We start from the raw sequence: 17626 nt of genomic DNA, 5'->3' as shown, positions 1-17626 counted from the left end.
CCCCCCCCACCCCACGCATGGCTGCACCCCGGCGCCGTTCAGAGCCGGGAGATCTTCGGCAGCGACGTGCCGTCAGGAAGCTTCTCCAGCCACTCGAGGAGGATCTCGTTCAGCGCCGCCGGCCTGGGAGGAAGGCAGGAATCTCGCGTGAGATGATGCCCCCGCCTCATCCCCGTCCCTGTCCCCTCCTCCGGAGCGGCTCCCGGGGGCCTGGTGCTCACCCACGCCGGATGCACCCGGACCCGGGACGGGAGACCACCTCCGAGGTGGCATCTCGCCTAGCATCCTGCTCAGCGCCTTTCCCTGCCCTGGGACATCCCGCGGACGCCTCCGTGTCCCAGCGAGGGGTCGGAGCCGGCGCGGAGCATCCCCGCTGCATTTTATTCTCGCGCCCCGCGCGGGAGAAGTCTTTATCCGCGCTGCTTCTCCCGGGTTTTCCACGCGTGCCGGGAGCCGCCCCGGTCGCACGCACGGTACCTCTCCATCTGCGTCCAGTGTCCGCACTCCTCGATGTGGCCCCGGCTCAGCTGCGGGATCTGCGGAGCGGCCCGCGAGGGCAGAGGGGAGCTTCGTCGGCGCCGGGCTCTCGGCCAAGGCGGCTCCCCCTCCGCCTCGCCGATTCGGGAGCCCCAGAGGTTTTCCCATGGCTCGGCTATTTAAGCAGGACCCACAGCCCGGGATGGCTCGGCTGCGTGCCGACGATCCCGTAGCATCCCAGGGCACGGCGGCTGCGGGGATCTCCTCGGGCACCGTCTTAGTGAGGGGAGAATATATGCGCTTACCCACTCCTCCATGCCTTTGCTCATGCCGGGATGGAGGACGGCATCCTTCCCAGCAGTGACCATCAGCGCCGGGACCAGGATCTGCACGGGAGACAGGCGGCAAAGGGAAGAGGGAGGCGGCGGATTTGCGCGAGGGCTCCTTCGCGCTCGCCCCGCGTGCTCGCCCCGTTCCCTACCTTCCTGTCCTTGGCCAGCAGAGCCCAGCGCCAGTTGGGCCGCATGTTCCGGTACCAGTTCAGCGGCCCTCTGCGAACCGGGCAGGGCGGAAAGAGGAAGAGCCGGAGGAACCGGAGCTTTACGGAGCCGTCGGCGCGAGGGCAGGACGGCGCCGGCTCGGGACCGTGGGCTCGACCGCTATTCCCCGTGATGGGGAAGCGGCGGAGCCCGTCTCCAGCTGGGAGCACCGCCGCTCCCACCCCGAGCCGAGCTCTCACCTGAAGCCGGACTTTGCGAACTGCCGGATGTAATACTGCAGCGCGGGGCCGCCGAGGATCCGGCTCGCGGGACAGTTTTCCGGGAAGCCGACCAGCAGCCCTCCTGCAGGGGTAGGGGGGCAGCGAAGGGCGGAGGGCTGCCGGGACGCTCCGCGCGCCGAGCTCCCCGCTCCCTTCGCCTGTCCTTACCTCGCCGCTGGATGCCGTGGAAGCCGGGCGCGGAAGGCAGGCGGTCCTGCGAGGAGAGACGGGAAGCATCTCCGTTAACAGCACATTCCCTAACCCCCCCCGGCAGTGCCGCCCCCCCAGGAGAGCGCGGATAAGCCGAGGCGCCTCGCAGCCTCGCGGCCACGGTTATTTTAAACTCCAAAGGTTTTTTGTTTTTTTTTTTTACCCTGAAGCGACACATGAACGTTTCCAGCCTGAGCAGGAGGTTAATGAAGTGATTTGAAGCGACGCTGTCGGGGCAGAAGGGCAGCAAGAGCCCACGTGTGCTCCCAGCGGCACCGTCCGGGTCGTGCCGCCTGCTCAAAGCCCCCGGACGCGGACCGCGCCGTTCCCAGTGAAGGGCCATTCCTCCTCTGGCAGCAGGGCAGTTTTCCAGAGGTCTTATGGGTCCGCACTCAGCTTCAGCTGAGAGTCTCAGACAGGAGCAAGGCCTGTGCCGCTCACAAGGACGTGTTCACTCTGGTCCCTACTGATGGCTGTCTAAATGCAGACTTTGCAGACTTTGTATCCCTGGGTCACCCAGCCAGGCTGCGAAGCCCTGCTCTCCCAGCCGGGCCCGTCCACACTCTTTGGCCCTCGCCTCTCAGGCCAAAACCCCCGCACCATCCCCGTCCCCGTCCCCAGCCCCGCACCCACCTCCTGGCGGATGGAGCGGATCAGGGCCTTCAGGGTCCTGCCGATGTCCTTCTCGAGCTCTGCCTCCGCGACGCCCTACAAGAGAGGAACCGTGGCAGGAGACACCAACGCTCGTCCTGTCCTCCGGGACGCAGGTCCCCAGCGTCCACCGTATTTCTTTCGCCTCCGCGGCTGCAAGGCGAGTCTGAGGCGCGGAAGCTTTTTGCCGCTCACCGGCTCCTGGAAGTAGAACTGATAGTCGAAGGTGGGAAGGCTTCTCATCTTCTCCACTATGTCCACGCTGGGGTCCGCGGGCCGGTAAGGGGTGTTCAGCGAAGCCACGGCTCTAGGACGCAAGGGAACGGAGGTCAGCTCGGGAGAGCAGCCCCGCGGCGCGCGGCGGTCCGGGGTGCCCACGGGGGTCAGCTCCACGGGACTGGGGGGTTTGGGGCGAAATAATGCGCTAACTCAAAAACAGGGATTCGGCCTCTATCATATTGAGCCTGGGGGCTTCTCGGCTCCGCTTCTTGTCTCCATCGTGGTGGCCACCACGCCGGGCAGCTTGGTCCATCCCGGTTAAACGGGATGATGACGGGCGACCTCAACGCGACGATGGCAAACCCTTGGTGGGTTGGGATCGGGGGGAGCCGGGGGACCCACCTCACTCTCTCGGGGTAGAAGAGCGCCATGTTCCACACCACGGCACCTCCCCAGTCGTGGCCGATGAGCACAGCCTGGGCGATGCCCTGCCGGGGCGAGAGAGAGAGGCGGCACATCGAAACGTGAGACGTTTTAAGCGCCTGGTGCCCCCGGAGGAGAAGGCACACTGAGGTCACCAAGGTGCTCAAGACATGTCCCAAACCGGGGCCATCACCCCGATGGTCTGCATCGCTAGCACTGGTCCTTCGGGGAGGAGGTCAGGAGCTGCTGGCCACCAAGACTGTCCTCACACCTGCAGAGGAGTCCGACCTCACCGTGCCCGGGGCTGTACCCGTCCCCAGAGTCACATCTCGAAAGGCACCAGGCAAAGAGGAGAAGACGTGGGCACCTGGCCCAGGGGAGGGGTGTCCCCCACCACACCACGAGCTCTCGCCCGCCTACCCGGGGCCACCGCGGCTCCTCCAAGCCAGGGCTGCCCCTGCCCGTTCTCCCCACTCCCGCGGAGGAACAGTACCCAAAATTCACGCATCCATATCCATCCCTCGGGACCTGCCGGGCGCTGAGCCCCCTCCGGCGAGGTGGGATCGGTCCTCCTGCCCACGCTCCCCCCGGCAGCCCCGCGCCGAAGCTGCTCAGCGACATTTGAGGGCTCCGCTTCAGCGCAAATATCAGCTGATGCCAAAAGTCACTTGTTTTCCGTGAACCCCCCCTGGATTGTCCCAAAGGGGGAACTCAACCAAATGGGCAGGGAGAGGAACACGGACATCTGGAAAACTGCTGCAGGAAGGTCCTGGGCCCAGATTTCTAACACGGATGCCGACTTTAGGAGACGGGGCAGAGAAAACCAAGGCAGCCCGGCCAACAAGGCGAGGATGCGCCTCACACGGATCACAGCATCCCATCTCCTCAGCTTCTCCAGAGGAAAAGCAAGACAAGGCTTGACTGCATGGACCCAGCATCTAACGGGGACAGAAAGCCAGGTACCAAAGAGAGGTTCAGATCTTTAATCTTGTGCAGAGGGGCACCGCAAAACCCGGGCAAACTCAACTAGGAGCAAAGCACCCTCTTGGAGGGAGGTTGAAGTCATCACTAAGAGCAACCAAGGAGGAAATTCCCAAAGAAAGCACCGCTCTTGGAGCCATCTCAGACGTGCTGCTCCGCTGCCCAGCTCCCTCTCGCCGGCCAGACGCAAGCCGGGCTCCAACGGGTCGTATCCGAACGGCACTGACCCCCCTTTTGCACCCACGCGACGGCACAGCGCCCCTTCTCCCATCCAAAAAATTGTCATGGAAGCACCAGCCGGGGCCTTCAGGCTCAACCAGGAGCCAACAGAGAGGCTTTGGGAGAGCTCTGCCTCCCCGTGCTGGATGCCTGCTCCGGGAGGGATCCCTCCGTGAGCAATTCAGGTACCCAAACCACAACGTCCAAAAAGGAGCCCAGGGAGAGACATGAGCCCCAGGGCTCTTTTCCCTTGCCGACCGGGCAGGATGAGGCCGGGCATCAGGCCGGTCTCAACTGGAAGAAAGCAGCATTTTTGCTGTAAGGATAACTGGGCAGCGGAGCCCCAAACTACCCGTTTCAGCCCCGTTTGCCACCAAGGGGCATCGTTCTTCTTTTCGGCTCAGTCGGCGTTTCCGAGCAAAATCCTTCGGAGGCAGCCGAGCCCGCTGCGCGCCGAGCCGCCGCCGCTTGAAGACGCAACGCAAGCTGCGCCTGCTTTCGCCGGGCCCCTCCCACGCGCCCTCGAAAACATTCCCTAAATCCCATTCCCGCTCTGCTAAGGCCACCAAAACTCTGTTTCCAACCACAGGCGGGGAGGAGGGCTGGAAGCGTTTTGCCCAGCTCCAGCGTCAGCGCAAAAAAAGAACAAAAGCGGTCGAACGAGGAGCCCTTGCAAAATCGGGTCCTGAGAGTTGGTTTTTTTCGTTGTTTCCTGTTTTTTTTTTTTTTTTTTTTAAAAAGAGTAGCAGAGCGTTTTCCGAAGGGTCCATCTTTAAGAGCTGGACGCATTCCCTCGGAAGCCATTTCACAACGCGGCAAGGAAAAAGCCCTGCGGACCTTGGCATCCCTCCCCCCCCCCATCGCACGCACTTCGTCTTTGCAAAGGCGCAGAGATCAATCCGGCGCGCGCTCGCAGCGGGCCCGGAACGGCTCGCGGCCGCCCTAGCGCCGCTGTCAAGGCGGACGGACGGATGGACGGGGAGGGGCGCGGGGCGGCAGGATGGATGCAGCGGGATCGGCCGAGAGGAGGCGGCAATTTGCTGACCTTGTCATCCGACTCGCTGCACCGGGGGGGCTCCGATCGTCGGGGGGGGGGGGGGGGCCGCGGCGCCGCGCGAAGGTCGGCGAGAGGGGACGGATGCAGGAAAAAAATGAAATAATAAATGGTGCGTGAGATTTAAAACCCGGCGCAGCGGGGCCGAGCGACACGTTTCTCTCCAGAGCCTGGTCCCACACCCAGGAGCACCCCGTGGAGAGGGCGAAGAGCCAATTCCCACCCAGAGGGATTCGCCCCGGCCACCCTCCTTTGCACGGCACGGCCGGCAGCAAACGCAGACGCCACCCCGCCTGTCGCTGCAAGTCCCCGCGGGGACCGTGGGCTCGGGGAGGGCAGGGGGACCGAGGGTCCCGCTCCCGGGACGCCGCCAATGGCGCATCCCGTCCAACCACACATCTTCACTTCACAGGTCACATCTGCGCTTCGCCCTCTCCGCCAGCCCCCGGGAACCAGCCCTGCTTCAGTGAATTAAAAACCGGAGCCCCGGAAGCCACGTGCGCTCGCTGCAGTCTCGGAACGATGCAAGGATAATTGCCGGAGCAGGAGCGAAGAGACCAAGATCGTCATCTCCATCTCTCATGCAAATGCAGCTCTATTGGCCTTCAGCAGAGGATGTATCAGACGCTGCACCGACACCAGATCCGATCTTTGCCGAGAGGCAGAATTAATCCACGCATCCACCCCAGCTGCTCTGCAAGTCACTTGGGAGCTGCCATGATTTCAAACGGGATGAGAGACGAGAGAGCTACACGGATCACCGGGGCCGCGTTCTCCTTGCAGCCCCCACTGCCAGGCAGCTCGGGACAACGACCCCACGGAGGAAGGCACACGCACAACAACGCAACCAGTTCAGAGCACAGTCGATGCACAACAGTCGGGTATCCGTCTAACAGCAGGAGAGCTATTCTGTCTCCATGCGCTGACAGGAAGCTCCTACCCAATTTTGTCCAAGAGAAATGCAAAAAAAGGGAAAAAAAATCCCACTACGCAATCCAGAAGTGCCGGTTACTGGCTCAGAGTCCCTCTTCCCTGCTTTGCAAATATCCTGCTGGTTTACAAAAACACTACTGAGCTATAGACCCAGCCAGCTGATTTCCCTGCCCTCAGCAAGGACAGGAGGTCCTTGAGAAGGCATCCCAGTGCAGGACCTAATGCAGGCTCTTCCCAAGGATGCCTAGCGTGGTTCTCACCATGGACCTTGGGTCGTACGAATACCCCCACCCCAAAAAATCCCATCCATGGCCAACGGAAAGCCAGGGCTTCGCTCCCTTCACAGCTGCCAGGTACCAGGAGCCCTCCCAGCTGGAGGACCATCAGCTGGAGTCCTCTGTGCATGCCGGTGTCCACATTACAGGCACACGGCTTGTTGCGTTTTGGCTTTAAAACGTGATGCATAGGAGGACTTAAGTACCTGCACTGGTGCTACAACTGTGGTTACATCAAGGTTTTTGACCACAGCTACCATAAAATCTCTGCCGCATGCAGAATCGGAGAGCTTAGGAGCTGCTCCGTCAAAGTCGGACCCCAACTACACCCACGTGGCAGGGAGAGCGAGGGGGCACTACCTGGATAGGATCCAGGAGGGAAGCAAAGGAGAAAAGTGAGCATCTGCTTTCCATTTCCTTCTGCCCTGAGCTTTGCCAGCTCACTGAATGAAGCAGCCAATTTGCAGGAGCAGGGCTTCGTTAACCGCTTGCTCATCACGCAGCGAAGGAACAAGCCGTAAGGGCAGGCGGGCGCAGACGCGCAGCCAAACCCTGGCAAGAGGGAAGGACAGATCGCAGGCGATTCCTCACCAGTTTGTCCAGGAAAATTGCCAGATCCTGTGCAGAGGAGGAGAAGGGAGAAAGAGTCAGATTTCTTCTCCAGGACCGTGCCCACACTGCCCCAGACCACCCCCCTCCCCAGTGCTGGACCCCACAGATCCAGGCAGCTTTAGGATATAGCAGAAGGGAGGGGATGGAAGGGAAGGTGCCGGGCTGGGATTCAGGGAATGGGATAGGGGCAGCTCATCCTCCGAGCACCACCTGCTCAGGAGACCCTGCAAGCCTCCTCTGAACAGGGACCCCACCCCACACCTACACGGATATTTCGAAAGCAACGGGCTCGCGCTGCACAAGATCTCCCTGGGTTTTACACCGTGGCTGAAGGCCTTGCAGGCAGATCTGGGACATCCATGCCGCGGCTCAACCAGAACAGCACTTACTCTGCTATCTGGGCTAGGTGAATTACCTGGCCCAGGGATAAGAGCAGCCCGAAGACTTCCCCTCTGTCTCCCCCACCTTCCCCCAGTCCTTTCCCACCGCTCCCAGGGATGCACGGTCCAAGCCTTCACTCTGGGACTCCAGCCACAGTCTCCCAACATGCACCCATTCATTTGGGCCGTGTAATTCTGCTACGGCTTCTCACCTTGCATATTTTCTCCTGGGAATATTCTTCTATGTCTGCAAGAAAGATGTAGTTTGCATCATTTTAACATTCATACATTTCTAAGGAGGCTAAAACTGCTAGATTGCTCTCATCGTCTCCCATTGCCCCAGTTGCATCTAAGGTAACATCGAGCCTTTAGATAAGCTGAGGATGCCACTGTTGGTATCGGTGGAAGTGCCCAACTCTCCCATGTTTCCAGCGAGCACGCGCTATCAAACTCGCTCAAGCCACAGAAATTTGAGCGATTGCACTGACGCAAGCAAACATAAGGAGGCAAATCTGCCCCGGCTGGAGGTAAAGCCTTCTGCAAGCGGGAAGGAGAGGAGAGAAGCAGCAGCTCGATGGAGCACGCGGCCACGGGGCAAGCCGCTCGCAAGGTCAACCTGCGACCGGGGCACTCAGCTGCTCCTCGTGGTCCGGCGCCGTCTTGCTGGGGCAAAGGCAGGTGCTGGCAATAGCCGCGGGGCTGGAGACAGCCCTAGGCTCTGGGGACAAGCCCTGGAAACGACCGTCGCGTGCAAGAGACCTCCCTTGCCGGGCTCTTGGCGAAAGCCGAGGGGAACGGGGCGCTTCGGCCAGCGCCACCCGCTAGCTCTTGGCTGCCCGTCTCACTCCGGCAAGCCTGGCCCGACGTCTGCCCTCGGTTAACGAAAGAGCAATCTGCTAACGAGGGCGGCTGAGCCCCCAGCAAAAGGGCTTCAAGCAGCCGCCCGCGCCGCTGTTTAGCGCTGACGTTTCTCGCTGGCGTTCAGCGCCCGGGCGACGCGCAAGCGCCCCGGAGGCAGAGGAGCCGCTGGAACAAAAGAAATCCGCCGCGCGTGACTTGGATATCACATGACGGCGCGGTTCCAAGCCTCCGGCAGAGACAGGCTCCAAAGGCGAAGTCGCAAGCGGACTCTCGGCTGCTGGGTCAGAGCCACGTGAAAGCCTCAAGCAAAGCAGAAGGGGAGGAGGCTGCAAAAGAACGGGGTCGGTGCCGGCTGCCCGCAGGCAGACGTGCAGGGATGGCGCTGGCCAGCATCGCCGTGACCCCTCCTGGCTCCGAGCAAGGGATGCTGCCGGGCGTCTCACCCGCACCCCGACCTGGGGGTGAAGGGGCTACCGGCACCCGCAGGCTCCGAGAGCCGCCTCTCGCTGGGGTATCTCCGGTCGCCTCCGGAGAGGGCGGCTCATCGCCCAGCCAGTGAGCAGCGCCGTGCGGATCTTCCCGAGAAACCCGGGGCCTGACTCTGTGCAGGCTTGCTGCAAGGGCTGGTCCGGCTGCACAGCAGGGCCTTGGCCAAAAGAGCCGTACGGAAACACATGGAAGGAAGGCGGCGAGGGAGAGACCTCACCACATCAGCTCAGCGCCCAAAACATTGCTGTGGTGCCAGCGGTTTCACTGGGATGCCGCAAGTGGATTTGTCTTGAGCCAAAACCCTCCCAGATTCATGAGGGCTGGAACATCTCAGCTGCTCCTTGGATGCACCCAAGGCAGGAGAGAGACTGCCCGGATGAATTCCCTTCAAACCAGGAGAGGACAAGACCACAAGAGGTGTGGAGGGAGCGAGCAGAGACGCCGCAGTCCTGGGTTAGCAAAGGGGCTCAGAAGTTCACAGCGAAGTTTTGCAGTCTGCTCAGAACAGAAACTGGGTCACCCCACTCTCCTCACCAAAAGGAAGCACATTGCAGTACCTTACATTGACCTAAACGCCCTGGATTCACAAGAAGACTGGGTGATGTCCCCTGCAAAGCTTCTGCCAGTCCCCCACCTCCAGTCATCTCAACAGAAAGCCTCTCCAGATTCAGCCTGGACATCTCCTTGTTCACCCTGGCCGCGTGACTGCCAGCTATGGCCCCGTCCCGCATCGGGATTGGGAGATCTGGGGAAGATCTTCTCCTCCTTCTCCTTCCCCCAGTGGGGACACCCCAGAGAAGACGGGAGACCCAACTCACCCGGTGGAGCCGTGGAGTCTCCATAGCCCTTCATCTCCAAAGCAATGACCCGGAAGCCAGCATCAGCCAAAGCAGGGATCTAGGAGAGCAATGCGCGCCTTCAGAAAACACAACCCCCAAGGACTTCCCCCTCCCCTTGGGCCAGAGTTAGCCACACTTGTCCACACAACAGTGTGCTAGTAATGCCCATTACGGATGTCCTCTAAAGGGTTTTAAGCCCAGACATGGGCCGGTGAGGACGTAGTACGTGGATGAATATGCCAGGGCTGCGTCCCCCGTCCTTCAAAGCTCAAGCCAGGCTGGAGGGGCAACCCAAGAAATCCCAGGGCTGCACGGGAGCACCGGCTGTGCAGCACCAGTCCCTCTCCCTCGCAGAGCATCACGCTGCCAGCTCCTCGAGGGAAGCTGGCATGCCAGAGGATCACGCTCGGCCAATTTCCTAAGACTTCTTGAAGCAGAAATGAGTGTGGCTGGCATGGAGAGCGTGCTACTAATGCCACAAGGTCTCTCTGCCTGTGGAAACAACCCCGGTGTACGACTCTGTGCAAGCAGAAGCCCCCACGCCTGCCCCTCTTCCAGGACCTGGTAGCTGCTCTCAGCCTGGTCAAGACACGGCCAGCGGTAACTGTGCTGACAGCGGGTTGCACGAAGCAAGAGATGCAAGCGAGCGGCAGAGGGATGAGAAGCCAGTTGCCCCCATGCAAGGTTGGGCAGTCCCCTTCCTCCCACCCATCTCCTCTCCGGGACCTGCACCCATCCCTTACCTGATACCTCCAGGAGAGCCAGGATTCAGGAAAGCCGTGACAGAGGCACACGACGGGGCCGTGCCCCATCTCCACGAAGTGCAGCTGGACCCCGGGCTGGAGAGGGGACAGAGAGCCCTTACCAGCAGCACACGGCTCAGCTTAATCCCGCACTCCGAACCCACCACCTGCACGCAGCTCAGCCGCAAGGCTTGGGAGCCCGTGACCCCGCTCCCGGCTGGTTTTTCCTGCCTCCCCTGAGCCACATCAGCAGATTTTGGCACCGGGGGGAACATCTGAATGATCGGGTGGCTCTGCACAACCCTTCCAGGAGCAGCTCGGGTGAAGATAGAAGATCGTGCATGAGGGTAGACAACCCAATAGCACTTTCAACCAGCTCCTGCTGGAGTATCCTTGCACGGGACCCAGCATCCTCCCCTTCACATCCGGCTCCTTCACCCCTCGCTCCCCAGAGCACTCGAGCAGCCCCGCACCAAGACAGCTCCCTCCACCCTACCCTGATCGGCACGTATCCATGGCTTATGTCGATCGGATCACAGGCCGTCGGCAGCGCCTCTTCTTGGCCCAGAAGCTACGGGGCAAAGAAAGCGAGCTGATTTTCGGGGCAAACATTGAGCCTGCTCTGGAGCACAGCAAGCGCATGGTATTTGCGCTGGAGGAGGACTTCTCTGCCTGCTCAGCCAGCCCTGCTTCCGTTGGGACGCCTGCACCTTTGCGACGGACGTGACCCAGCAGGTCTAGGCCATCGCTTGCACATAGGATGAGCTTACCGGGGTTTTGGCAGGACAGCAGGAAAGCAGAAAACACGAAACGACAGGCAGACACAAGGGGCAGATGGCAGGGAGCCACGGGTCAGCAACAAGCCCGCGCTCACGCGGCTGCCGGAGCTCCTGGAAACGCTGCGCTGGGGTAACGCAGCCCACGCGCGCGCCGCACTTTGTATTTCACTGACGTTGCAGTGGTCTTGCAAGCAGCGAGCGGTTTTATGCTACGTTTGTATTTTTATCTCCCTGGTCCATCCGGGGACAGCGAGACCAAAGGTTGCGGAGCAATCCCTGCAGCAGCGCCGAGCCGTAGCCGGCAGGCAGGGAAAGCAGGGGAGCTCTGGGCAGAGACGGGAGCGACGCTGCACCTCACGGCTCTTGCAAATGCAGGAGAAAGCTGCGTCCAGGCCAAGCGGAGTCAAATACCGCTCTTAGGAGAGCGCTCGGGGGCATCACAGCCAGCCGTGCCGGGAGCCAGGGAGAGCACCGCTCGAGGGTTCATCTCACAGCACCTCCCTGCCTTCCCTCGTCCTGCTTCTTCTTCCCACCAGCTTTTAAAATCCACAGCTCCACCTCTCATCCTCTCCTTCCCGGGTGCCCACACCAGATCCCAGAGCAGGGCAAGTCAAACAGCTCCCGCCGGGGATCTGCTCCGGGGCGATCACTAGCTGCTATGATATACTTACAGCTCCTCCACGTACTGAGGCAAGCTCTGCTCCCTGTGCTACGCTGCAGCAAGTTTGGAGGCAAGGCCACATCGTCTATGGAAGGACTTGTCCAGTTCCTCACCTTTCCACTGGGCTACAGCCAAACAAAGGTGCACAAAACCTCCTCAAACCCAGTAAAGGAGGATCTAAGGTCATTGCTCCTGGCTTTGGAGAACAGAATCTAGATGCCCTGCTGGGAACAGGGAACATCCTCAGGAGAGCAGGGGACGGGAGACAGGCAGGCAGCAGGGCACCCATCCCCACCACCTGCCTGGACTCCGGAGAGCTCCTGCAGTTCCTTCAGGACGGTTTCCGTGTCCCTCACGAGGATGGTGGCCATGCCCATTTGCCGGGCCGGCTTCAAGTTCTCACCGATGTCGTCCAGGAAGATCACCTGCAGTTAAGCCAGGGAGAAGCGGGGTCAGCAGCCGCGGGAAGAGCTGCAGCGGGTTTGGACCGAGACACCTCAACAGTGGTTAAAGACTGCCGGGGCGAGCGGCGGTACCTCCTGCGGCTGCGCCTGCAGCGCCTCCAGCGCGTAGCTGTAGATTCCCGGGTCGGGCTTCCGCATTCCGATTCGGCACGACTCGATCACCAGGTCGAAATGTCTCCGCAAGACGTTCATCAAGGCGGCCGTGAAGAGCCTCCCAGCGCTGTCGTCAATCCAGTTGTTTGTGAAGACGCAGGTCTTAAATCCTAGGAGAAGGCAGGGCGTTTAACAGGCAGGCGGGCTACTAACAGCGGGAGGGTTTGGGAGAAGCCTTGCTTCTTCCCCCCCTTGGGCTCTCGGGCGAGCGTTTGATATCGCCTCTCGTTTCTCTGGGGCAAGAGCAGACGCGTCGCTCAGCGCTTCACGGCCTAAAGACTCCAGCTGGCAAATCTCCGTTTGCACGAGAGACCCCGGCGCCGCGGCGGGCGAGGGAGCGAGGACGCCCAGCACGAGCCGGGACGCAGCAGCGCGACTTTCGTTCGCTGCAGCTGGCTGAGGGCGCGAACGGCCGCGCTCGGCGGCTCCAGCGGGAGCCGTTTTAAGAAGTTAGTGTCCTCAGCGGTTTCCAAAGGGAAACGGCAGATTAAGCGCACGCTTCGGTGCAAAGAGCTTAGCGTAACGAAGCGAGAGCGCCCCAACGCCCAGACAACCTACAGGTGCCGGGAGCATCAAGCACCCTCCGGTCCTGCCCGCAGCAGCAGCTCTGCCTGTCCGGCCTCGCCGCTTTTAGCAACAGAGCTGGGAAAATCCGCAAGACTTGAGATGCCATTGGAAAAAAAAAAAAAATCAAACCAAATCAAAAGTTTCGCGTGAATCGCAACGTGGGTCTTTTTTTTTTTTTTTTGGCTTTTGCAGTCGGCTGCTGAGCTTATTCCAAATTTGCTCTTCTAGGAAAGCAAGGCTCAACCTTCCCAGCGCGGGCAGGACGTGATGCAGAGCTCGGGCACATCGAGGAGCCCCGGACTGAGCCTGAGCTAATGAACTGGCCTCCCTTCCTCTGCAGCTGCGTTATCTGTTAGTCGACGCTCTCCCGCGGGATTCGGAGCGTGGCGAACAGCTACAAGGTTTTGCTAATTGCTGGCTCGGTGACAACGCGCCTGATTTATTTGGTACCAGCGCTCAGAACATGTAATTAGTCGGACGCTGCGAAGCAACATCAGGAAGGTGCTTTGAAGATGGAAAGCACCGCCGAAGCAGCGAGCCCCATAATGTCACCGCTCGGAACGGCGCCAGCCGGCGCTCCGGAAAGCGAGCGCCGCGGGAATTAGCAGCGCGCCGGGGCCCCGGTCCCACGGGAGCGCTCCGAGCGCGGGGCTCGGTGGTGGCCGCCGTCTCCATCCCGGGACCAGGCGAGCCGCGGGAAGGCAGCGCGAGGGGCCAGCTCGAGCAAGCCGTCCCTCCGTCCCCAGCCACCGGAGCATTTTCAGCCTATGCGTGGGAAACTTCACGACGTTTCAAGGCGGAGGCGCATAAACTTCAGTCTTGGAATGGGAACTATTGGGAACCACCGGCGTGGACCAAGGCGGGACCCCGTGGTGGCACCGGCTGCGCTCAGGAGGGCAGCAGCCGCCGTTCAGCATCCCTTTCCCCAAACGATGCCGGGCACCCACCGTTCCTCCGGAGCGCCCCGGCGGCCCGCAGGAGGGGCGTGTTGATCCTCCCTTCGGCTGCCATGCTCTCAAAGGCCCGGGCGACGGAGAACGTCTTCGGCAGCGGGACCCCCGAGGCGGCGGCGTGCTTCCTGCAGCCCTCTTCCACCTCCGAGAAGAGCTTGGAAAGACGCGGACAGTCATTCGAAGCGACCCTAGAAATAACGAGGCGCCCGGAGCACGTCCCAGGCACCCGGCTGCTTCCCGAGGGGCCGAGTCGGAGCTGCCCGAGCCCCATCCGAGAGGCGGGCGACACTCGCCGGGTCTCTCCCCGAGCCGCCTGCTCACCTGGGACAAGCTGATCTGCCCCCTCATCGCCTTGGCGTACGGACTGTCGCTGCCGCCGTCAAACATCACCTTTTGCAAGAAGTTCCTAGAAAGCAGGGAGGGGAAAGAGAGGTTGGTCCTGGGGCTGCCGCGGGATGGGATGGGATGGGATGGGATGGGATGGGGAGGAAGGAGGCGTCGGATGCTGCGGGGAGCTGGAGGTGCGAGCGCACGGCCACGGCCGGACCGGACCAGGCAGCCCAAGGGCACAAAACACGCCGGAGGTGGCCAACAGCTCAGGACATCCTTGAAGTGGGAACCTTACCTAGTTTTTTCCCTGTCAACACCACTTTGCTCCTTTTGCCTTTTATTAGGAATTTTCCATTTGGAAACCCGCAGCGGCAGCTGTAAACAGTCGCACCGCAACTCTGAAATGCTTTAACCACGAGCACAACTCCTGCCCGCGCTTTGGTGCCCACCTTCTGGAGGTGGATCTCGCCCACCTTCTGGAGGTGACGGAGCCCGTGAGCAAGGAGGGAGCATCTCCTTGCACCTCCTGGATGTAGGCATGGGTGTGCGGCCCCACACCTATGAGTCAGCCCTTAAAATGCTGTTATTTAAATGGATATTTAACAACGTATTAGTTGGAGCACCACCTTTCCTTTCCAGCTTCGTGCATCAGGGCTGGATGTCCCACCAGCAGCATAAGTCAACCCTGCTCCCTGCTTCCTTTTAAGACTTCAGCGCATCACCACTTCATTAAAGAAGCAGGAGATATTTATCTCAGCTCTGTCCATTTATTTCCTATGGCAGCTCAATTACTTTGCTCTGCAGAAGCCTCTCAAACACGCGAACAGCGAGATTTGCCAGGGGAAAAAAAAATAATGCGAAGAGCAAGGTATTTTGTAGGCTCTAGCTAAGGAAAAATAATTCACCCTATCACAGGGCCACAGAAGGCTTTCTCAGGCAGCAATAAAACAAGATTATAGTCGCTGGCTTTAGGACAAAGCACTCCAGCAAGCCGACAGAAGCGCGAGTCATTTAAAAATAGCGGCTTTATGTGCTCCAGCAATTGTTGCCACCTTTTTTATAACATGAAGCAAGAAGTGTTTTATTGCCTTATAATCTAAAAATTTATTGCTCCGTCCACTCCACGTGCTCCAGCAGGTTTTTTTTTTTTTTTTTTTTTTTTAATCCCTGCCCAGCCCCCTCTCTGCAAAGCCCAAAATCGACAGGGTTGGGCGAGAACCAGTTTGAGCAGCCGATTGCAGCCTGCTGGGCCGGGTCCAAAAACCGGAGCGTTTGCCGAAGACCGGCAAAACCGGAGAGGGGAGGCCGGTCCCCAAAACCGGAGAGGGGAGGCCGGTCCCCGGAGCGGTGCCGGAGGATTGCGGCGCCGTCGAAGGCGATCGCCGCAGCCGAGCCCGGGCCAGAACGTGCACCGAGTTGTGTCCGTCAGCATTGCGGGCGCTTTTGGAAGCCTGGATGTTTAGGGGAAGGGACCGAACGTGGGGGAGTGAGGAGGGTCCCCCCCATGTCACCCCCCCTGTGTCCCAGGGGGACGGGGACACCTTGGGACAACACCTGGAAAGGGGCCAGCAGGGACCCTCGGAGGGGATGGGGGACCCCCAGGCTGTGCCCCAAACCCCTGCCATGGACCCCCAGCCTACGTGATGGATATTGGCCTGGACCCCCCAAATCTGTACCCCAAATCTAGGCCTGGATCCCCCCAAATCTGCACCCCAAATCCAGGCCTGGACCCCCTCAACCTACACCCCAAATCCAGGCCCGGACCCCCCAAATCTTCACCTTTCATCCAGGCCTGGACCCCCCTAAAACTGCACCCCAAATGCAGGCCTGGATCCCCCAATTCTTCACCCCAAATCCTGGACCCCCCAAATCTGTACCCCAGATCCAGGCCTGGACCCCCTAAATCTTTACCTCACATCCAGGCCTGGACCCCCCCCAAAACTGCACCCCAAATCCAGGCCTGGATCCCCCAATTCTTCGCCCCAAATCCAGACCCAGGCCTGGGCTCCCCTAACCTGCACCCCAACCTCAGGTCAGGGACACCCAACCTGCCCCCCAGCCCCAGGCGGGGCCCCCGAGCCGGCAGCCCCGTCCCCAAACTGGGCTCCCTGCGCCCCCCCCGCCCCCCGGGGTCTCTGCCCCCTTCCCCGTCCCAGTTCCGCCGCGGGGCGCGGGCGGGCGCCGCACACACAGCATTGCCGCCTCGTCCCCACGGGCCTCCGGCGGGGCTGCGGCCAACAGCCGCGCGGGCGGGCGGGTGGGTGGATGACGCTGCCGCTGCGCCGGGCCGAACCGGACCGAGCCGCGCAGCCCGGGCCAGGCCGGGCCGGGCCGTACCTGGGCAGGGCGGAATCCCGCTCGCAGGAGCCCAGGAAGTGCTGCAGGCCGGGCCCGAAGAGCACGCCGCCCAAGTCGAACAACACGGCCCGCCGCGCCATGGCCGCCCGCACCGACACCGACACCGACACTGGGGCTCGAACCGGTGACCCCAGAAAGCCGCCGCCGCCACGGCCCCTCCGCCGCGCCGCAGGCCCTGCCCCCAGGGGCGTCGGGACACGCCCCCCAGGGCGAGGCCACGCCCCTGCGCGGATGACGCCGCCCTGGGTCCTAGAGCCGTTCCCCTCCGCTGCCCTTCTCAGGGGACACCTCCCCCGGACGCCTGGGTCCCACCAGCACCTCCCGCCCCGGCCCCACGGGGTGTGGGACACGCGAACCCCACACGTGGGCCTTGTGGGACCCCCCGCATCTCCACCCCCGCCGCCCAGCCTCTCCTCCAGCTCCCTGCCCACACTGGCTGCAGGTTGGCATTTTTTTCCCCATAATCCCATTTTCTGCTAATTCTGGCGAGCCCCTGACCTCCTCCGGTGCCCTCCGGGCTCCTGTGGCACCCCAGGACGTAGCAGCACCGCTAATCGAATCTGCATGCTTCGTTCCTGCGCTAACGAGGGGCCAGCTAACAATTCTTCCTCCTCGCTGGCTATTTTTATAATAAAAATGAATTTCGTCCCTGGCTCCCAGGAGACCCGTCCAGGCCTGCCTTCATCGCGGCTCTCTCCTGCCTGCGGCCCTCTCCTGGGTGGATTCTCGGGGGTCTTGGAGGCGGCTGAGCTGGTGCTTTTTATGAAATTCACTGGCTTTGAGAAAGCTGTTGCTCCGTCGAGCAGCGTTGAAGCAGCCCAAAGGGGCTGAAAGCTCTGGAGGGGAGCAGATCATTAGCGACAGCTTCGTTAACGATGGGAGACAGAGGGCAACAACACCTCTTGATTCACTTAGCCGCTGCCGTGCTCACGGGTGCTGCAGGTGTGCAGAGGACAGGGGCACCCAGCGATGGGTGCAGTGACCTGCTGCAGCCTCTGCCTCTGGAAGACAGTTAATTTGAGGACGGAAAAGGGAAAACATCCCGCAGCCCCTTAGCAGAGCCGCGTTACCCCCCAGGCGTGATTTATGCAGCCCAGCCGGCCTGAAACCTGCTCTTTCCGCCCTAAAAACACAGCCCTGGGGCAGCGGCTCCTGGCTCCGGATGGCGCCGGCGGCTTTGAGCTGGAGCTCGGCACAGCCGAGCGAGCGGCATGCCTGGGATGCGTGCCCGGCAT

General features: G+C 61.3%; 1 protein-coding gene across 1 annotated transcript; it reads right to left on the bottom strand.

Moving 5' to 3' along the window:
- EPHX2 (epoxide hydrolase 2) lies at window positions 1-16491 on the bottom strand. Its single transcript, XM_067294475.1, has 19 exons — window positions 16371-16491; window positions 14025-14109; window positions 13698-13857; window positions 12103-12293; window positions 11869-11991; window positions 10623-10697; window positions 10127-10222; window positions 9363-9441; window positions 7407-7441; window positions 6794-6820; window positions 2720-2805; window positions 2294-2405; window positions 2081-2155; window positions 1406-1451; window positions 1217-1319; window positions 959-1028; window positions 783-863; window positions 478-536; window positions 1-123 (listed from the first exon to the last, which is right to left on the bottom strand). Exons 1-19 carry the CDS (start codon window positions 16469-16471, stop codon window positions 39-41), a joined length of 1689 nt encoding a protein of 562 aa, XP_067150576.1. The 5' UTR covers window positions 16472-16491; the 3' UTR covers window positions 1-38.
- Between the last annotated feature and the right edge of the window lie 1135 nt (window positions 16492-17626).

The sequence above is a fragment of the Apteryx mantelli genome, chromosome 3, assembly GCF_036417845.1.
Source record: "Apteryx mantelli isolate bAptMan1 chromosome 3, bAptMan1.hap1, whole genome shotgun sequence".
NCBI lineage: Eukaryota > Metazoa > Chordata > Aves > Apterygiformes > Apterygidae > Apteryx > Apteryx mantelli.
This window is presented reverse-complemented; position numbering and strand designations above follow the sequence as displayed.

Excerpts from the sequence above, each read along its gene's own strand:
- EPHX2 (XM_067294475.1), bottom strand. The coding sequence starts at position 16,471 with ATGGCGCGGCGGGCCGTGTTGTTCGACTTGGGCGGCGTGCTCTTCGGG. Across the intron at positions 14,110-16,370 it reads CGGGATTCCGCCCTGCCCAG|GAACTTCTTGCAAAAGGTGA; the intron begins GTACGGCCCGGC and ends CCTGCTTTCTAG. Across the intron at positions 6,821-7,406 it reads CCCAGGAGAAAATATGCAAG|GATCTGGCAATTTTCCTGGA; the intron begins GTGAGAAGCCGT and ends TCCTCTGCACAG.